Genomic DNA, 18,295 nt, shown 5'->3' on the forward strand with positions numbered 1-18,295 from the left:
CAGCGGCGTATGTAGAACGATTTTATGTTTATGCTGGCTAACAATGGCTGCCTTTGTTTTCAGCTCGCCGCGCTCCCCAAAATGAAAAGAAAAGCGAAGGAAAAGGCAACGCGAACGACAACCACTGGTGGCTAGTAGCCAGTCAGTCTGTGCTCTGCCTTGGCCAGCGGCAGACGAAACCGTACCGCCGCGATCTGATCCGATTTGAAAGATTCGAAGGCAAAGATCGCGCTCTTTTATTTCGAATTTTCCCTGCTCGCTTCACGGGCAGTTTAGCCATTTATTTCGGTTGTTATCCGTGCTTCGTCTAGATTAACGAAATTTTATTTTTGACGAGCCGGGCAGCTCATTAAACTCAAACACACATCGCTCATAAACCAGCCAGAGATCTCGGTTGCATAGCTGCATCTTTAATGGTAAACACCGAGCGGATCGCTCTTATATAACGATAAATCAGGATACCCAAGGGACGTTAACACTGCCTGACAGTTTATGAGGTGGGCTGTCGTTAAGGAGGAGGATGATCCAAATCCCCTGGCATTGGCATTATTTATGCGGGGCATTAATTAAATACACATTTCTCAAAATTCGCTTCTTTTACGCCGGGGCGGAATTCGAAATCGTCGGTGTTGCGACGTCCGTCTGAATAATACGGCACATACCAAAAATACAATGGCCGACAGCAAGTAAAACAAAGGCTGGGATACAAAACAAATAAATAAATAGGCAGGCGAACGTTTCGCGATTTATTTTGGTGTGTGCGTTTTTTTGAAAAATATAAAAATTTCTGCCTGTCAAAATTGTCAATATATTCGCGCCCAAAACCAAAACGACAATGAGTTGTGAATTAATGATGCCTCTGTTTTTTCGAGCATTTTGTCAGCGAGGAATCTGCTTAACGTGTGCTGTCCATCTAAAAATAAGACAAAAAGTTTGCTGTAATTTGTGCGTGGCTAAAAAAAAAGACTGAAAAGTTAAAAGAAAAATTCGAAAAACTTCTGCAAAGGAAAGTGGCACATAGAACTTGTTCTTCCCGCTTAATGACGCACTTCATGACGCAAGTGCAGCAGCAACTCCCCCAACTCCCCATGGGGAAAATGCAGCTGCAACTGCAAGATCTATTCCCGGAATAGATCGCGGAAGTGGAGAGTGGTAAAGGAATCTGGCGCCGTACAGTTGGGAATTTCTGCTTGTTTTCCTTTTGGGTTTTCCCCAAAATAAAAGAAATATGTATAGAAGATGTCACTTTTGGTAGCCCCAATTATTGTCTCGCAACAAAGAGAGGGAAAGCAATGAATATGTATATGGCACTTGTGCACGCACACACTCCCCATCCCCATTACCCACCTGCCACTCCACCCACCCACTCGACGGAGGAGGCGCACCTAATTCTCGCAAATATTCCGCAAAGAGCTCAAATAATTTAGAAAAAGGAATTCGCATTCTTGTCATTTATTTTTCTCGCCTGAATGTGTCCACTAATTTGCTTAATTTCTGTCACAGACCAAAGACGAAAGACCGTTTTTGAATTTCTGGGGATTTCTGGTCGTCGTGGCAACGTGTGTGTAAAAACATAAATAAAATAAAAGCGGATTCTCCAAAACAACATAATTAATGGGCTCGGTTTTCGCGGATTTGTGTGAGGCAAACATACAGTTTAGGGCAAAAAAATAGTCTAGTACTTACATTTCGCATTAATATACTATATTTCTTAAAGATAAAAACGTATATGGTTTTTATATTTAAAAAAAAGGTTTATAAAATTGTTATTATCTCACAAATTAATTGCTATAAACCGTATTAAATATTTTATAAAAACACCCTTTTTGATTTTATTTTAAGATCTATTACAGAGTCTCCCATAATTTGAAATAGATAAGTTCTAATTTCCTTAGCACCATAGTAAAAGTCTAAATATCTTAAATTCTGAACAGTACCGATAATAAATCTATTTTATAAACGTTTCATTTAACTACTTGTTGCTTCCTGAAATATCCCCCGTATTTTCTGTTTTTGTTTGTGTTTCTTTTCCCTTAAAATATCTTTTATCGCCAGTTTTTGAAACCCCAACACTGTTGTTTTGCCTGCCGCTGTTTGTCTAGTATAAAAATAAAATATTGTTTAAATTAGAGAGCTCTGGGATCGGTTGAGACGGGAAGGGGTGGGGGTTTAGGCCCAGCGAAACACCTGCCGAATGATGAAAACGGCGCCCGACAATGTCCCACATGTGTGCGATATGTCCGCATGACTTCATTGTCTGGGGAGAGATTATAAATGGGCTAACTATTCACCCCGTTCCCTTCCCTTTCCTTCCCCCAGGAACGTGCGTTGTTCCATGTGCGTGTGGATTGCCCTTTGCCAACGTCCAGAGAGCCCTAGGAGGGGCGCGTGATTCGGAACCGGAACCGGAAACCGAGTCTGAGCCAGAATGAAGCGCGACGTGTCCACGTCGACCATCGGTCGCGATGAGGCCCGTCGTCCGCTGATGGAGGCCTACATGTTCCAGCGACGCGTCCTGCTCGGCTGCAGTCTGCTCATGGTGGTGTCCCTGCTCATCTGGATAGTGGCCATCTCGACCGATCACTGGATCATCATTTCCGGCGGAAAGGGTAAGCTAAGGCTTTAACTGAATATTCTCAATCATTGTCTTTTCGCAAGATTTTTATGAAAATCTTATTAACCGCAAAATTTATAAAACATAAACAAAATAATCACCTGGTTAATGATAATAATCATAATTATAAATAGGTTTTGTAAATGTTTATTAAACAAACACCTTTTTGTACAAAAATTTAATTTTTAAACAATCAAGTTGTTTTTTTAAAATTGATTTAACACTTTTTTCAACACCTAAAATTAATCCACATTCGTAACGCAATTACCTCAAAGTTTTCTTAAAAATTACTCATACGTCACGTATGACACGTATGAAATCGTTATGTTTAACCTCGTAAACTTATTGATTTGGATTGAATAATATTAAAATATAAAGAAAAATAAATAAAGTTTTTTTATTTGAACAACCTAAGCAACCGTGACTAAAATACATTTTCTAAGACAACAGTTCGGATGAGTGATCATTTTTTCTAAAAATATGATACAATTATGATTATAAATTAAAACCAATTACTTATAATTATCATAGGTATTTATTAACCTTTTTTTTCCCTTTTTTAAAGGCATTTTCATCCCTGAGTCGCGGCGCTTCTTCATGTCCTCGCACTCGGGACTGTGGCGCCACTGCCGGAACACCATAGTGCCCAATGCCCTGGGCAATGCCCAGGTGGTGCGCAACTTCAGCTCCATGTCGTACACCTCGCAGACGAACATCAACGAGGCGAAGCGGAATCTCTCGCACATGGACTTCATCAAGGAGTTCGCCCAGGAGAAGCTGGAGACGTCGGAGAATTTCACAGAATCAGCGCGTCGTCACATGTTTGCCCACTGGGTGCGAGGGGAGGACGAGGAGTTCCAGGCGCTGCGCAATGCCTTCCGCAGTCTGGTGATGAACACGGAGGAGAACCAGCGGCAGTTCAATGCCACCAACGCCAAGCCCATAGAAATCTCTCCGTTGGATGTGAAGGGCATCATAGATAGGAAAACTTTTGGCTCAGCCCTGCAGAGGGTTAAGTACAACAACACCTGGTCTTACTACGTGATCCCCGAGGTGGCCCAGTTGGCCATCTTCAGTAACTGGACGGATTTCCCGCTGGTGGTTCGTCTGCTGGGCACCTACATTCGGGATATCAACATACCCGCCTATGTGCTAAACGATGAGCGGGTTATCCTCATCCTGGTGCCTCCACTGCCGCCCAAGAAGGGCGAAACAGCCTACTACACCTACATCCCGAATCGTAAGTTGGTTGGCTATCCAATGATCCTTTGATTTCATAAATACAATCCTTTTCCAGAGCGCTGCAAGTACATCGACATGTTCCCCAACTCCAATGCCCTGCGAAGTGAGCCCGGTTTCGATGACGAACTATTGGGTAGGTAGCTCCTATTTTTCCTTCCAAAACGACGGCTCCTAATTGGCAGTCTCCTGGTATTCCCTTGCAGACTACATCCGGACGCAGGCGTCCTTCGCCTGCATAACTCTGTTCGTCATGAGCCTGGGCGCCGTCTTCTCCTTCTACACATTTATGAATCCGCGCTACATGTTCAAGCGTCTAGCTGGTGGCATCCACCTGGTGGCCGCCTCCACGGCACTGGTGGTCCTTCAGGTGCTCTTCTCCTCGATCGACTACACCAGGGACCATCTGTTCTACGCCTATCCTGATGGGGCTGAATTGACGTGAGTTAAAAGAGTGGTTGATAATGGTATTATTCCAATTACTCACCTCCTTTTCAGCTATGGTTATGGCATCTTCTTGGCCTGGTTCACCTTCGTGGTCAATATCCTGTGCGGTGTTATGTTCCTCTGGTACTCGGGCAAGAAGAAGGGCGCCAAGGCTCCCAATGACGATGTGGCCATGGCCGATGAGCCCACCATCATGGGCAGATAACTGAACCGGGGTATCTTTTGCAATACCCTCCTGCGACCAAAGACCAAAGCAACCGACGTTGCTTTTCATTTCACTTTTGTTACTTGTTGTTTTCATAATGGCTGTATTTAAAATGTTCGCTTTATAAACTACATTTAAGAATCTCAAGGCAATAAAGGAGTTGTTTTCAGTCAGTCACACTATTTTTAGTTAAATTACAAATGTAATTGTATTCTTGATAGGAATTATAGAAATTTAGCTTGACTAAAGGGAAAATTTTAAGCCTAAAACCCTTAAAAGAAGAAGGATAGCTCATTGTATCTGGTACTTTTAAAATACTAGTATTGTAATATCATTTTATACCGTAATAATAAGAACCTTCCTAGATTCTAGAAAACGTATGGAAATTCAGAGTTTAAAAGCTGAGAAGTAGTATGTATTACTAAAGACCATTTTTTACAGTTCTCCCTTCGGCTGTACTACAGTATACGATTTATTTAGGGTGCTTCTCTAAGCGTAACACAGCAAATTTGATTGGCTATAAGTGATAAGTGGCTGGTAATCCAAGATTCCGCGCGATTCAATCGTGGTTGAGGGCCAGATGGCGCTTGGCGTCGATGGTGGAGCGGCCGTAGGTGTTGCCCACGCGGAACTTATTGCCGGGAACATGGCCGCCGTAGCGCGGAATCATGCCCACCACCCGGGGATAGATCACGCCATTGGGATTGGCGAAGGAGCGACCCACGCCGGCCTTCTCCACGGGCACCCACTCGGCGCTGCGGATAAAGTGCATGTCGTTCTTCGGGTAGCACCATCCCTCGTCGGGTAGATGGAAGTCGAAACCGAAACCTGGGAAGAAAAAGTACTATGTGAGTAGTTAACCCATGAGAAAAGCTATACTTACGGCTGGAATAAGACATGTTTTAAGTTTCCAAAAGAGAGCTGTTGATGCCTGCGAGTGTTGCTGCTTAACTGGGTAACTGGAAACTGAATCTGACTATTAATAGTAAGCCTGCTTCGACAAAACGACCGTGTTGCCCCTGACAACGGAGGCCAGGATTGCCTAGAAGGCAGCAACAAGTTCGCTGGTCACGACACCGATTTGCATTTCCTGATGAGCTCCTGCCTTAATGGCAATTAATTCGACTCCTCGTAACAACACAATTACCGTGGCATTTAAAAGAGTTATTTTATTACGTTTACTGGTTTATGATTTAGTCATTTACAGGGCGATTGTATTGATTAACAAGATGGAAGGTCTGCAGGGTCGGAAAGTACTATTTTAAGGGTATCATCCTCCTCAGTTGGACTTCTTGGCCTTCTTCTGCTGCTTGCTCTTGAGCTTCTCCTGCTTCTTGAGCTCCTTCTCCGTCAGCGATTTGTACAACTTGTAGCCAAAGAGAGCTGTAAAAAGAATAGCAGGCAGTTAGTAAGCTGATTTATTTGAGAATCCTAAGATCAAGGGAACTGAGACCGAATATGGAGACAAGGAGGAAGATCACCGCCGACACTATGGAACTGGAGTAGGTCTGCGCTATGTGGGCATGCTGCACTATTCGCTCCTCGATCCTGCCTATCGTCTCCTGGAACTTGTCCTTCATCTCGGCCAGAAACTGATGCCGGTCCGTTTCGGCCAGGGACTCCAGCTTGTTCTGCATGTCGACGATACGCTTGACCAGATCCTTGGAGAACTGGCTACTGGGGCCCGTTTTGGCCACGATCGTCTCCACGGACTTTTTCAGCTGCTCGATCACGCCGAGTTCGTCCGACAAGCTCATGTTGGGGGATTTTTTTTAGGGACGCGGTGTCTAGGTGTCAACTTCTGGCCGGCATGGGTTTCTGGCAAGTACTGCTTTATCTGTATCTGTGGTGGATCCTACGCTCACCAATGGTGGGTGCTATCTTATCGAAAATCGAACGCCTATAAACGAAGCAAACATTCTAGCCGGGGCTCTGGGAGTGTGAGTGCTTTGGCAGGGCCCCCTAAAACCTTATCGCCCCCCTTTACCCAGCAAATGGGTGCGGATATCGCACTTGATAAGGGTTAAACTCGTTCTGTCGGAGGTGGACTCTTACCAAAGACAACGAGTATGAGGGCCAGCATCACGAAGAACACCAGGTACTCCCGGGAACTGTGGCCCGGGTGTCCGTACTGCCGCATAAAGTCTTCCGGCGACGGCGGCTTCGGGTTGAAGATGCTCTCCCTCAGCTCCGCCCGTTCATCGTCCGAGATTCCCTCCATGCCCTCGACCAATTTCCAGATCTCGTCGGCACTGGGCATCTTGAAGTCGGGATGTCCGGGCTCGGGACCGGCGAAACCTCCACCGGGTCCTCCGGCTGCGGCGGCAGCTGCCACGTCCTCAGCGAATTGCTGCTGGTTCAACGGATCCTCGGCCATGATATATATGCTTTTCTTTCGGTTCTAAGTTATAAGTTGGTGTGGCGCTCGCCTTTAGCGGTTCGCTTCTGAAGGGATGGTATATGGATAGGAGATTTTGCTTTCTGGATTTCAGCATGCTACTGGGGGGTGGGGCAAACAAAATCACAGAAACAAACAACGTGGCAAAACAAACTAATCTGGATTTCGGGACTACAAGTTTGACACGCGGCATGCAGAGATAATAACAATTGAAATTATTTTACAAATCAAAGGTAGTTTTATAGTATATTCCCCCCAGATCACACACTTTCGAATATTAATTAATTTTGGCGCTAGATCGCCGGTGCTTACGTGCTGCGGGTTCTGCTGTTCGGGAGGACTGAGTGAGCACTCTCTAAAATTTATATTAAAATCAATACGAAAATAAACTCGAGTGGCAGTGTGTAATCAGTCGCTTATATTTCATTATTCTCAGGCATGCCCACTAGTGGATTTTTCGCTGCGCTTTTCGGTTTGCCTCCTGCCTTCGTCAGCATATTTCCAAAGGTGGCAGCCAAGAAGTTGGCATTGCGGAGAGCATATGTGACCAAATATATATAGAGTGGTGATAAGGGAGAGCCACTAATCAGTGCCGGACACACGAACACATGAAGACGAAGCCCAAGTCAAGAGACCCACCCGCGAGAGACAGATAACTACTTATGAACTATAATATCTACGGATATTTTTAAATTTTACAGTTCACTAACTAGAAATACTATGGTATACATATCATTTCTTCAAGATCAACACTAATTTTCATATTCAGTATACTTTCAAGATCAAGTTAAATGACGTGGTTTAATAAAATGTGTTTATCATAAGGCTCCTTACTTTAATTTAAAAGAATGGATCAAATATAAATGTAAGCGATCTCTCAGAAAGAACACTGTCTTTTTTTTTACAGTTTAATAATTTATTAAATTAATACGTTTAAGAGTAAAAAAATTTCATTTTGGTACTGCTTAAGAATCTTCTTGAGGACAACTTTAATTGTTATATAGTAAAAAAGAGACTATTGTGGGGTAACAAGCATTTGAGGTAATCAATACAGAAAATATTTAATAATTTAATAGTATCACAGAAATATTTTTTTGCTAATACATTGAATTAAGATACTCAATCTCCAAACACACTTCCTGTGAAAGACATGTTTTTCGGAGGAGGTTTGACTGTACTACTTGGACTATTGAATGGTACCAGGTCGATTCCTTATCACGCCGCTCTTATCGCCCTGGAAGCCCACAAACTTTTGACTACGTACGCAAGAAATCCGGAATGGAACAGAATGGCCATATAGAACACGTAAGACAAGTTGCCAAACATACGATCCAAATCGAAACTAACTCAAATTAAAACAGATAAGAACGAAAAACCAAACACAAACGGCACATCCAACAGCTGTGGTTAAAAAAAAGGGGAGTTACGCAGGGGCAAACATCCAATTGAGTTGCTCGCTTGGTGAAAGTCTTTCGACCCAATTTGCCGGGATTTCGGTCAGCTTACATATATGTGTGTAACATGCATAAACATTTACAAGGGGCGGGGAGTTTAGGAGGTGGTAAGAACTGCGGAGGGGGTGGGGGTTAGCCAGAACTCACCTGCCAGGGTAAAAACAACAACAGCCGGCACATAAAAGGCAAAGTCGGGAATGGACTGCTGAAACGGCGAACCGGCGTCGGTGAGGTCAACCATTTTGTAGTATTCTTGTTTCAGGATTGATTGTCTTTCAAAAGGAGCACTTCGGCAGCGTCTGCACTGGAATTAGAACGCTCCACTTGCTTTAAAATCTATCTCAATAATTACGAAAAAACTGAGAGCAGAGGAAGAGGAAGCTGCGATTGTCAAACGGTGATGTATTTTCCAACGATGCGATACATCGATAACATCTATAGGGCGACTGCAGTTTTAGCTAGAAAACCCCAGATCCCGCTATATGGTCACATTAAATATGCAATTCAAAAGTTATTAACGGTTACTAAAGAAAACTGAAGAACTAACTACTACTTAGTTTTCGGATTACATTGACTTTATTTTTGTTTAGTTTTTTTTTTAACTTTGAATATGTCCTGTAGACAACTTGTTTTTAAACATAAATAAGAAAACAATTTAAAATTTGTTGCTTTAAAATTCTTATCACGCTGCCTTTTAATGTTTTTATACGCTTGAGATTTCAAAATATTAACGTTTCCGAAGGAAGTAAAATCTGCTGGGATAGGCCGATCAAAACGAGCGGTTAACGAGTATAAAACGGCCTAACATTTATTTAAAAAAATTGATTTTTCCTTTGTGACAACGGTTTTTAAACGGTAAGGCTAAAGACATGACCTACACCTCCTAGGTACTCATTTGGTGAAATTAATTGTACTCAGAAGTTCTGAGTCATAACTCATAAAACAGGGGATCAATTGTTCTTTTTAGGGAGCGTTCACTTTGAAAGCCGCGCGTTGGGGAGATTAGAAACTGCACGAGCTCTAAGCCACACGACGATTTCTCACTTAGATCAGTATCTGTCTGTCTTCGATTCAGCTTAGTTCGTTTTTAAATAATGAAGAAAATATTTGTTGGTATTTGGCTTCTTTTGTTCCACGCTGTCAATGGCACTGAATTGGTAAATTTCTTTGTAAATTAGTAAATATAAATTATTAACTTTATATTCTTGAACTCGACTAAAGGAAGAATTAAAAGACGAATTCGAGCGCTACAGGGCTAAAAATGATGCAATACTGGAACAAATCGCAGAACAGCTAGACATCTTGAGAGAGATGGCTATTCCTGGTCCTCCAGGTCCAGTCGGTCCTCGAGGTCCAGTCGGTCCTCCTGGCATCCCAGTTACTGGATTTTACGGCAAAGGACCCAAAGGAGAGCCCGGAATTGTGGGATATCCAGGACGGAAAGGTGACCCCGGACCTAAGGGAGAACCCGGCTTTTCACAGCAGAAAGGTGAACGCGGATCTCGTGGATTTGGCGGTCAAAAAGGCGAGATGGGACCTGCAGGCATTCCAGGACCTAAAGGTGATCTCGGAGATCCTGGATTAATCGGCCGTATGGGACCGAAAGGAGAACCCGGTTTTGGAGGGCGACCAGGGCGTCCGGGTCCGAAAGGTGATCGCGGAGGGATCGGTTTGGTCGGAATTGATGGATTAAAAGGAGAGAAAGGTGATACCGGATTTCCAGGAACTTCCGGACCGGTCGGATTTAAAGGAGAGCAAGGTTATATTGGATATCCAGGAATTTCCGGACCTGCCGGATTTCCGGGACAGAAAGGTGAGCCTGGCTCCTGGTGACAGGAAATCCCGAAATTTGCAAGATATTGGAAAAACCGGGATGTTAATAATTGTTTTTTTTTTAATTTGCTTAATTGCGATTATAAATACACGTCATTGGAATTCATTCAGAACTCGTAAAAAGAGGGGATCAAATGTTGTCTATTTAAAGAGATTTACCACTTTGATAGCCACGCGTTGGGGATTGCTCATTTCGATTAGCGTACTTTGTTTCTTGAATAATGAGGAAAATAATCTTTTGTGTTTGGGTTATTTTGTGGCTCTCTGATAAGGGAACTGAATTTGTAATTACAATCTAAAACTGACAATTATTTATAAAAACATATCAGTTAGCCTAACAGTACCGTTAAACACCTTTTTGGCGACAAATCATCATCAATTGCGCTTACTCATCATTTTTAACGTGTACAGCTTACACTGATAAACAAAATCTATTAACTTTATATTCAATGAAACTATATAACATACATATAGTTTTGATTTTCATCCAAAGAGGTTAACATTCATTCAAAATATGAAAATATTAAAATTGAACTATAAATAAACAAGATTTTAAACTCTAATTTTAATCAGTGCAGAATAGGTTGATTTTTCCTTAAATAATTTATTTTTTCCTCCAGGCGAAATAGGATATCCTGGCCATCCTGCTCCTCTAAATCCTGCTGAAGACCTTGGACGGAAAGGCACAATTGGAGCTAGAGGAGAGTTTGATTTAGAACACAATTCCAATCCCGAATATGCCAATTTTGGTGTATATACATAAAAAAGACTATCATATATATTCTCTCTACCTCATAGAAAAATACATGTATGTATATTTATATGTTTAAGATCAATAAATGGTATTTTGTCCATTTGATAAGAAAATATTAATATGAGTGTATCGCTTCCATATTTTATCTGTTTACTTTATTTATTTACTAAATGTTAAAATTATTCGAATATTCAAGCACCCAAACCGCACTGCGTAACATAGGCTTTGGCCAGAGCACACTGGGCATTTTGGGTCCACCGATGATCCGGACAGTTCTTGAAGTATTCCATGTAGGTGCAACCAAGTACGATGGCCGAGAAGGGACTGCATCTTGGCTGTTGCTGCTGGGACTGTTGTTGCTGCAGTTGCTGCTGCTGCTGTTGCAGGATCATTGCCAATCTTCGCTGGGATTGGGGCTCACATTTCGAGTAGGCTATCGTCATGGCTTCCACATAGAGGCTATCGTTGGAGAACTTGGTCGAGAGATCACTGCGTATGTTGGCCAAGTTCAGTTTTTGGGGCTCCTCAATGTACTTGGATGAAGTGAGAATGCACTCGGCAAGGCACTAAGTTATATAGATGGGATATATATTAAAAGATTTTTTAAATTTCTGATATTACTTACTGCTGCCGTGTCCAGTGAAGGAGGACCTGCTGGTTTCTGTCCATTTGGAGCCCCCAAAATCCGCTGGGCGCACTGCTCTGCCACCTGGTCGCGTCCCCCATCTTTGCAGCAAAGTGCAGGGTCCTAAAAAAATAAATAATAAATTAAGAATCACCTCTAAATATTCAATAGATCCCAATCACCCACCACAAGTTGCGGCGGTCTTTGGCAATCGATGGTGGTTTGCCCAAATACGTGACAACTACTTAGAGCCAACAGAGCTGAGATCAAAAAAATCTGACTGGGTGACATTACTGCGATTGCGAGTGACTAAAATGACTGATATGAATATGGCAACGCAAGGCCCATTTTATATCCCTCACGCAGCTCCACATCTAATGGAACGCAAAAGAGTAATGGCCACTTAATTGTGCCAGCCACGCATGACCAGAAAAGCCCAGCAAAAGTTCATTGTTGCAATCTGCTGCTGTTTGGGGCCAATGTCATAAATAATGCCATGTTTTGGGCCATTGACATTGCAGTAAGGTTATAGTTCGTTATATAAGCATAGAACGTTTCTCGCTCAATTAAACAGCAATTGCCGAAATACCAGAGCTGGGTATTCCAGTTCAAAGTGTGTCATGGTGCTCGAAATAGGTTGTAAGTGCGATAATTGTGATAGAATTTGGTTAAAAGAACATGGTATTTAGATCAGAACTTAACTAGAATTGTAATAATAAATAAGTTTCAATCTATTTGAAACTTTAAATTCTGCCGCCCTTTAATGCAACAAGTTGGCAGCACTAGTAGTAAATTTTATTGGTTTGGAAATCGATTGCGCACTTATCGATAACCATGGACGCGGGCACCAAAATGTGAGTAAAAGAAAACATAAAATAAAACCATGAATTATAGATTTAATATTCTTTATTCCTCCTAGATTAGTTGTGGGCGATGTGCGGGGTCGCTTCAAGCAACTTTTCCAGCGCGTGGAGCAGGTCAACAAAAAGGCGGGACCCTTTGAAATTCTGTGTTGTGTGGGCGACTTTTTCGGCGACGACAAACAGAACGAGGAACTGATTGCCTACAAAAATGGATTCAAGCATAGTAAGTATAGTGGATTATATATATGTGGCACTATCTATAGACTCTCCTTGCCTCCAGTCACCGTGCCCACCTATATCCTGGGACCCAACCAGAAGGATCATGCGAAATACTTCGAAAACCTGGCGGACGGTGAGATCTGCACCAATCTCACATATCTCGGCCGTCGTGGAGTCTACACGCTGAGCAGTGGTGTCAAAATAGCCTACTTAAGTGGCTCGGAGGCAGAAGATTCCTCTGGCTCGGAGCACGAGTTCACCAAAGCCGATGTCATCGCCGTCAGGAACTCGTGTTTGGTGTCCAAGAACTGCTCCACGGAGTACCGGGGAGTGGATGTGCTCCTCACATCGCAGTGGCCATTCGGCATGCAGGAGAAGGAAAACGTAGGTATCCCTCAAAAGCCTAAAGAACAATGTCTAAAAGGAGATCCCCTTTTCAGGCCACCGCCTCCAAGTTGGTTTCCTTTCTCTGCCGTGAGATCAAGCCGCGCTATCACTTCTGTGCCATGAATGGAACCCACTACGAAAGTGCTCCCTTTCGCATGCCCAAGGATGAGACCACACAGTTCGAGCTGTGCACTCGCTTCATTTCCCTGGCGGAAGTGGGCAATGCCGAGAAAGCCAAGTACATTTACGCACTCAGCCTTAAGCCGGTGGACAAATCACGTTTACTGGACTTGGTGCAGAAGACCACCAACGAAATACCATGCCCCTTTATTGGTTTAGACTTGGGCGGAGCCATCAACAAGAACGATTCGGTGGGTCATAATTAAATCTTCTTTAAACATCCTACTTATTTAAAGTTTATCCTTCTCTGCAGTCTGAAAGTAAACAGTTTTTCTTCGACATGGATGGTGGCAGTCGTAAGCGACAAAGCGGTGATAATAACAGAAGAGATAAGCGTCCTAGAATCCCTCAGATTGAGCAAGGTTTGTAACCTGGTTTCCAATAATTAACTTACCGGACTTATTAATTCTCTACTCTTCCATCATAGATAAATGCTGGTTCTGTTTATCCTCACCCGATGTGGAAAAACATCTCATTATCACTGTGGGCGAACACTTTTACCTAGCTCTGGCCAAAGGACCCATTAACAAGCATCATGTCATGATATTGTCCACCAAACATGTGCCCTGCGCCGCTCAACTGAGCGAAGATGATTGGGAGGAGCTAAACAAGTTCAAGGCCGCTTTGCGAAAGTTCTTCAAGTCCTTGGGACAAGTTGTGTGCTTCACTGAACGCCACTACAAGTCGGTACACCTGCAAATCAATGCGCTGGCCTTTGAAGAAGGCTATGCCTGGAAGATAAAACATAGTTTCGAGGTATTGTTATAAACAAATCCTATAAAAAAAAGTATTACAACATTACATTTCAGGACAAAGCGGAGGAGTTTAATCTGGAATTTGAGACCTTACCGCCACTAGATTCGGAAAAAATGCTACCGGAAATGGGACCTTACTTCCTGGCCGAGTTGCCCGACGACAGCACTCTTATTACGCGACAAATGAAACATTTTCCCATTCATTTTGCCAGGTGCGTTAACATCATAAATGGTTCTTATAACTACTTGACTAATCTCATATTTCCAGAGACGTTTTCTGTTCGGAAAATCTCCTAAACTGCGATGAGAAAGTCAACTGGAAGGATTGCCTTCTCGACAAGGAAGAAGAAGTGGCGTATGTTGAAGATTTTCGAAAGGCTTTTGCGCCTTTTGATTTTACAGACGATTAAGCAAAGAACACGCTGTATGTATATATAGTAAAAATTTCATTTCGGTTGTAATTGCTGAGCCCATGCTAACAGTTCATCCATATAAATGCTAAAACTACAATTTAATTAAAAAACGTACTCGTAAAGTCGACGCAATCGAGTGATTTAGGAGTCACGTTGGTAGATTTTGTTGAGAATTTGCAGGAAGGTTTGGTGAGGCACCCCGCGCGAGGTTTGTTGTATATGGGTTTTGATCATGTTGTAGGATTCCTCCTCGAAAATGGCATACGTGGATGGCAGTCCCAGTTCCTTGTACAGCTCCTTGACGCGTTCCACTTTGGCCGGCTCTTCTTTGCCATAGCAATCGATCATTATTTGCTTCTGCTCGACATTGGCCCGCTGCATGGCCACCACTGCCAGCCACGAGCACTTGTTGTCCTGAATATCGGTGCCGATCTTGCCGGTCACTTCCGGATTGCCGAAGCAGTCGAGGAAATCGTCTTGTACCTGGAAAAAGTTGCCCATTTCCAGGAGAATGGTCTTGGACTGCCGGAAGGCCTCGGCGTCCTTGTAGCTAAACAATTGAACAGGGGATTAGTAAGGGATCTATGAAATGCGAGAGTCTTAACCCACCCAGCCAAGTGAAGGGCGATGGCAAACGGAAGGTAGAAGGAGTAGTAGGCAGTCTTGTTCTCCACAATCGCTTTGTAGTTTTCCATGGTGAATTCCGAGACGCAGCGGTTCGAGTTAAGCTGGTCCAGCGACTGTCCGCAGGTGGTGATGTATGTGATTTCGTGGAAGAGCTCCATTAGGGCCACATAGCAGTCCAGGTGGCTGAAGTGCATCTTCAGAATGGCGTACATGGCGTTCTCGATCATCAAGGCATCGTTGATGGCGGTCAGGCCCACGTTCTCCACCTTGTGCCAGCAGGGCTGACCGCGTCGGGTGGTGCTGTTGTCCATCACATCGTCGGAAATGATGAAGAAGCTCTGGAGCTGCAGGGAAAATGGATTTTAGTTGGGGGACCCCTTTAGTGAATCATTCAATTTTTGTTTTATCATAGTATTCCATTAAAATTTTGATTTGTTTAACTTAATTCTATGTGAAATAAGTTGAATGTTTTTCTAATTCATTTCAAATTGAATGAAATAATAAATATTTTTTATGAATTTTCTGAATTTGTTAGATTATTTTTGTGCCTTCTTTTAAGAACAATAAGTGGAAAATTTTTAACAAATCAATGTTAACTGCATAGTAAATAAAAATCAGGCAGATTTAATCAGAAAATTATGGCCTTTTCTTCTTGAAAAGAAATTATCGTTAATGCCATTCATTCATTCAATTCTATTAAACTCAAAATTCTAATTACTTCGTTAATATAAAACAGGGCTCTAATATATACCCACCATTTCCACACACCAACCGAGATACTGGGCGAGTTTTATGTTCTCGGGCGTGAGATCCTGTGCCGGAACCAGATTCTTATAGGTGAGCACGGTGAGGATGCCCCTGTTCTTCTTGCCCCTCGGGACATTGTACTGCAGGACCTGGGCGAACCACTTGGCCGCATCGTTGCAATTATAGGTCTTCGTCACGGTGGTGATGTCACGCACAAGATCTGCAAGTCGGAATAGAATAATCGGCATTAGTATTAGCATGATAATTGGCATAGGTAAATGGATAAGCTCACCTGGGAACACGGCCATAAAGTCGCGACTCTCATCTTTCGACACCGTGACGCGGGCAGCAATGGGAACCGAGTGATTTTGGAGCGTCGATAAGGTTCTGTGGAGCAAACAAAAAAAGTGGAGAACAATAGAGTGCAGAACTACACACACACACGCTCGTCTTTGGTCTACGTGACTGCATAAGTAGGTACAATACAATAGAAACTTTCTCCCCCACATGAGACCCAGGAATTCCGAAATTCCGCATCCGAAATCACGCCCAAATCAGGCATTCAATACATGTTTACCCCGCAAAAGACCGGTCGAAACGTAAACAAAACAAACAGGCAAAGGTCAAGTGCGAAAACCGGTAGATTGTTGATTACCTGCTCGTCTTCTTCAGCTTCTGCTCGTTGACCAGCTCGGTGGGCAGGCCGCCAATGGTGGTGTCCATGGACTTGAGGATGGGCTCGGAGTTCACCTCGTCGCTGGTGGAGATCAGGCGCTGCAGGCGCAGCGGGCTGGCCAGAATCCGCTGCTGCGGCAGGAGCATACGCGCCAGTTTGAACATCTTTATAGTCGGCTGATTACTTTCTGTGCTCAAAATAAAATTGAACTGCCGCCAGTGTGACCGGAGCGCGATTCGTAAAAATACACCTATAAATTAAAACCTTACAAATAAAGGGTTTTAGCTATTTTTATAGCTAACATTTTTATGGTTTTCTTTAAAATCATAGGGGGATTCCCTTAACTGTGGAATTGTTGAAAATTCAACAAAAAATTTCAGCAATTAAGGGAACGACCCAAAATGGTTCCTGTTGAATTTTCAAAAGCTGTTATTTGTTGAAAAATTTCACGGAACTTAAAGCATGTAAAATTTGATTTATTATTGCTAGTTACTATCTAAAAGTGTTATAAAGGTAAAAATAAACACAAATATGCTTTCTAAGTTGATTTTAAAATAAATAATACGTACTGGTGATACTAAAATGTTACAGGGTTGCCACGACTTTTAAAAAAAGGTGACAACTCTGGCTTTTCAGCAATTCAACAAAATTTTCATCAGCCCCGAGGCTGTTGAATTGCTGAAATTTCTGAAACTTGACTTTGTATGGAACAGCTGATTAACAGCTGACCAAAATTCAACAATTCAGCAATTCAACAGTTTAGGGAATCCCCCTCATATGTTTTTAGGTAATAGTCAGGCAACATTTGTCTCTTTATGGAATAAAAAACGCCAAATTGTCGTCTTTTCAAAATATCAAGAACAGGGGGATTCCCTAAACTGTTGAATTGCTGAATTGTTGAATTTTGGTCAGCTGTTAATCAGCTGTTCCATACAAAGTCAACTTTCAGAAATTTCAGCAATTCATCAGCCTCGGGGCTGTTGAAAATTTTGTTGAATTGCTGAAAAGCCAGAGTTGTCACCTTTTTTTAAAAGTCGTGGCAACTCTGTAACATTTTAGTATCACCAGTACGCATTATTTATTTTAAAATCAACTTATAAAGCAAATTTGTGGCTCTTTTTACCTTGGTAACACTTTTAGACAGTAACTAACAATAATAAATCAAATTTTACATGCTTTAAGTTCCATGAAACTTTTCAACAAATAACAGCTGTTTGAAAATAAAACAGGAACCATTTTGGTTCGTTCCCTTAACTGCTGAAATTTTTTGTTGAATTTTCGACAATTCAGCAATTCAACAGTTTAGGGAATCCCCCTAACATTCTTTTACTCTTTTAGTAAGTACTTTACTAGGAACTAAGGATGCTTTTGAAATAAGCATGTTAATTGGTGTTTTAAATATGTGTTTTAGCTATTAACGTTTTCATAAAATTCTAAAATGGGACATCAAAGAAAGTTCTTTACTGTTGTTTATATCTGAAAAATGTTACATCTTTTACAGAACAAAATAAATAAATAATTTAAAACGATGGTTAATATAGCATAAATATTTTTAATTTTTTAAATAATGCATATCAAATAAAAACACCTCTTAACGAGGTAAAAAACTAGTGACGACCGCACCTTCAACATACAAAAGTTCTGATATCAACATTTGTGACGAAAAATTATTACACTCGTCATTAAATAGACTTTCTAATCTTTTCTCATTCGGCCCGCCCTAGCAAACTATTCCAGCCTTTTTCCCCTTACAGGCATTTTCTATTGCAGCGTGACGAATGAGAAAAGATTAGAAAGTCTATTTAATGACGAGTGTAATAATTTTTCGTCACAAATGTTGATATCAGAACTCATAATTT

General features: G+C 42.2%; 7 protein-coding genes and 1 long non-coding RNA gene across 13 annotated transcripts; 4 read left to right on the forward strand and 4 right to left on the reverse strand.

The window, feature by feature from the left end:
• Positions 1-140: 140 nt before the first annotated feature.
• Positions 141-4,678, forward strand: LOC108055657 (uncharacterized). 3 transcript variants are annotated; one of them, XM_017139094.3, is made up of 6 exons: positions 141-416; positions 2,320-2,609; positions 3,180-3,854; positions 3,912-3,989; positions 4,039-4,294; positions 4,352-4,678. In XM_017139094.3, the coding sequence occupies exons 2-6, from the start codon at positions 2,429-2,431 to the stop codon at positions 4,503-4,505; spliced, it is 1,344 nt and encodes a 447-aa protein (XP_016994583.1). In that variant the 5' UTR covers positions 141-416; positions 2,320-2,428; the 3' UTR covers positions 4,506-4,678. The 3 variants fall into 3 exon arrangements, with proteins under 3 accessions (XP_016994583.1, XP_016994584.1, XP_070070183.1); XM_017139095.3 differs by having other exon boundaries at positions 142-416; positions 4,060-4,294; XM_070214082.1 differs by lacking the exon at positions 141-416 and adding an exon at positions 482-497.
• A 260-nt stretch (positions 4,679-4,938) lies between these two features.
• On the reverse strand, positions 4,939-5,540 carry LOC108055664 (ciliary microtubule inner protein 2B). The gene is made up of 2 exons (XM_017139105.3): positions 5,389-5,540; positions 4,939-5,333 (listed from the first exon to the last, which is right to left on the reverse strand). Exons 1-2 carry the CDS (start codon positions 5,402-5,404, stop codon positions 5,065-5,067), a joined length of 285 nt encoding a protein of 94 aa, XP_016994594.1. The 5' UTR covers positions 5,405-5,540; the 3' UTR covers positions 4,939-5,064.
• Positions 5,541-5,648: 108 nt separating this feature from the next.
• Positions 5,649-8,782, reverse strand: LOC108055663 (uncharacterized). 4 transcript variants are annotated; one of them, XM_017139102.3, is made up of 3 exons: positions 8,505-8,782; positions 6,561-6,950; positions 5,649-5,888 (listed from the first exon to the last, which is right to left on the reverse strand). In XM_017139102.3, the coding sequence occupies exons 2-3, from the start codon at positions 6,880-6,882 to the stop codon at positions 5,785-5,787; spliced, it is 426 nt and encodes a 141-aa protein (XP_016994591.2). In that variant the 5' UTR covers positions 6,883-6,950; positions 8,505-8,782; the 3' UTR covers positions 5,649-5,784. The 4 variants fall into 4 exon arrangements, with proteins under 4 accessions (XP_016994591.2, XP_070070188.1, XP_016994593.1 ...); XM_070214087.1 differs by lacking the exon at positions 8,505-8,782 and adding an exon at positions 7,216-7,413; XM_017139104.3 differs by lacking the exon at positions 6,561-6,950 and having other exon boundaries at positions 8,505-8,765.
• Positions 6,924-8,483, forward strand: LOC138912773 (uncharacterized). The gene is made up of 3 exons (XR_011418330.1): positions 6,924-7,247; positions 7,340-8,208; positions 8,265-8,483. It is a non-coding gene; the product is annotated as an uncharacterized lncRNA (long non-coding RNA).
• Positions 8,783-9,403: 621 nt separating the features above from the next.
• LOC108055623 (collagen alpha-1(X) chain-like) lies at positions 9,404-10,953 on the forward strand. The gene is made up of 3 exons (XM_017139012.3): positions 9,404-9,514; positions 9,579-10,170; positions 10,811-10,953. The coding sequence occupies exons 1-3, from the start codon at positions 9,452-9,454 to the stop codon at positions 10,951-10,953; spliced, it is 798 nt and encodes a 265-aa protein (XP_016994501.3). The 5' UTR covers positions 9,404-9,451.
• A 156-nt stretch (positions 10,954-11,109) lies between these two features.
• On the reverse strand, positions 11,110-11,875 carry Obp47b (Odorant-binding protein 47b). The gene is made up of 3 exons (XM_017139011.3): positions 11,756-11,875; positions 11,570-11,692; positions 11,110-11,510 (listed from the first exon to the last, which is right to left on the reverse strand). The coding sequence occupies exons 1-3, from the start codon at positions 11,858-11,860 to the stop codon at positions 11,136-11,138; spliced, it is 603 nt and encodes a 200-aa protein (XP_016994500.2). The 5' UTR covers positions 11,861-11,875; the 3' UTR covers positions 11,110-11,135.
• A 408-nt stretch (positions 11,876-12,283) lies between these two features.
• On the forward strand, positions 12,284-14,863 carry LOC108055712 (CWF19-like protein 1 homolog). Its single transcript, XM_017139163.3, has 8 exons — positions 12,284-12,423; positions 12,489-12,655; positions 12,713-13,035; positions 13,092-13,409; positions 13,472-13,580; positions 13,646-13,974; positions 14,028-14,185; positions 14,242-14,863. The coding sequence occupies exons 1-8, from the start codon at positions 12,404-12,406 to the stop codon at positions 14,381-14,383; spliced, it is 1,566 nt and encodes a 521-aa protein (XP_016994652.3). The 5' UTR covers positions 12,284-12,403; the 3' UTR covers positions 14,384-14,863.
• On the reverse strand, positions 14,407-16,653 carry Fpps (Farnesyl pyrophosphate synthase). Its single transcript, XM_017139162.3, has 5 exons — positions 16,416-16,653; positions 16,053-16,147; positions 15,769-15,980; positions 14,996-15,357; positions 14,407-14,936 (listed from the first exon to the last, which is right to left on the reverse strand). The coding sequence occupies exons 1-5, from the start codon at positions 16,598-16,600 to the stop codon at positions 14,528-14,530; spliced, it is 1,263 nt and encodes a 420-aa protein (XP_016994651.2). The 5' UTR covers positions 16,601-16,653; the 3' UTR covers positions 14,407-14,527.
• Positions 16,654-18,295: the final 1,642 nt, after the last annotated feature.

This window comes from Drosophila takahashii, chromosome 2R (assembly GCF_030179915.1).
Source record: "Drosophila takahashii strain IR98-3 E-12201 chromosome 2R, DtakHiC1v2, whole genome shotgun sequence".
Lineage (NCBI taxonomy): Eukaryota > Metazoa > Arthropoda > Insecta > Diptera > Drosophilidae > Drosophila > Drosophila takahashii.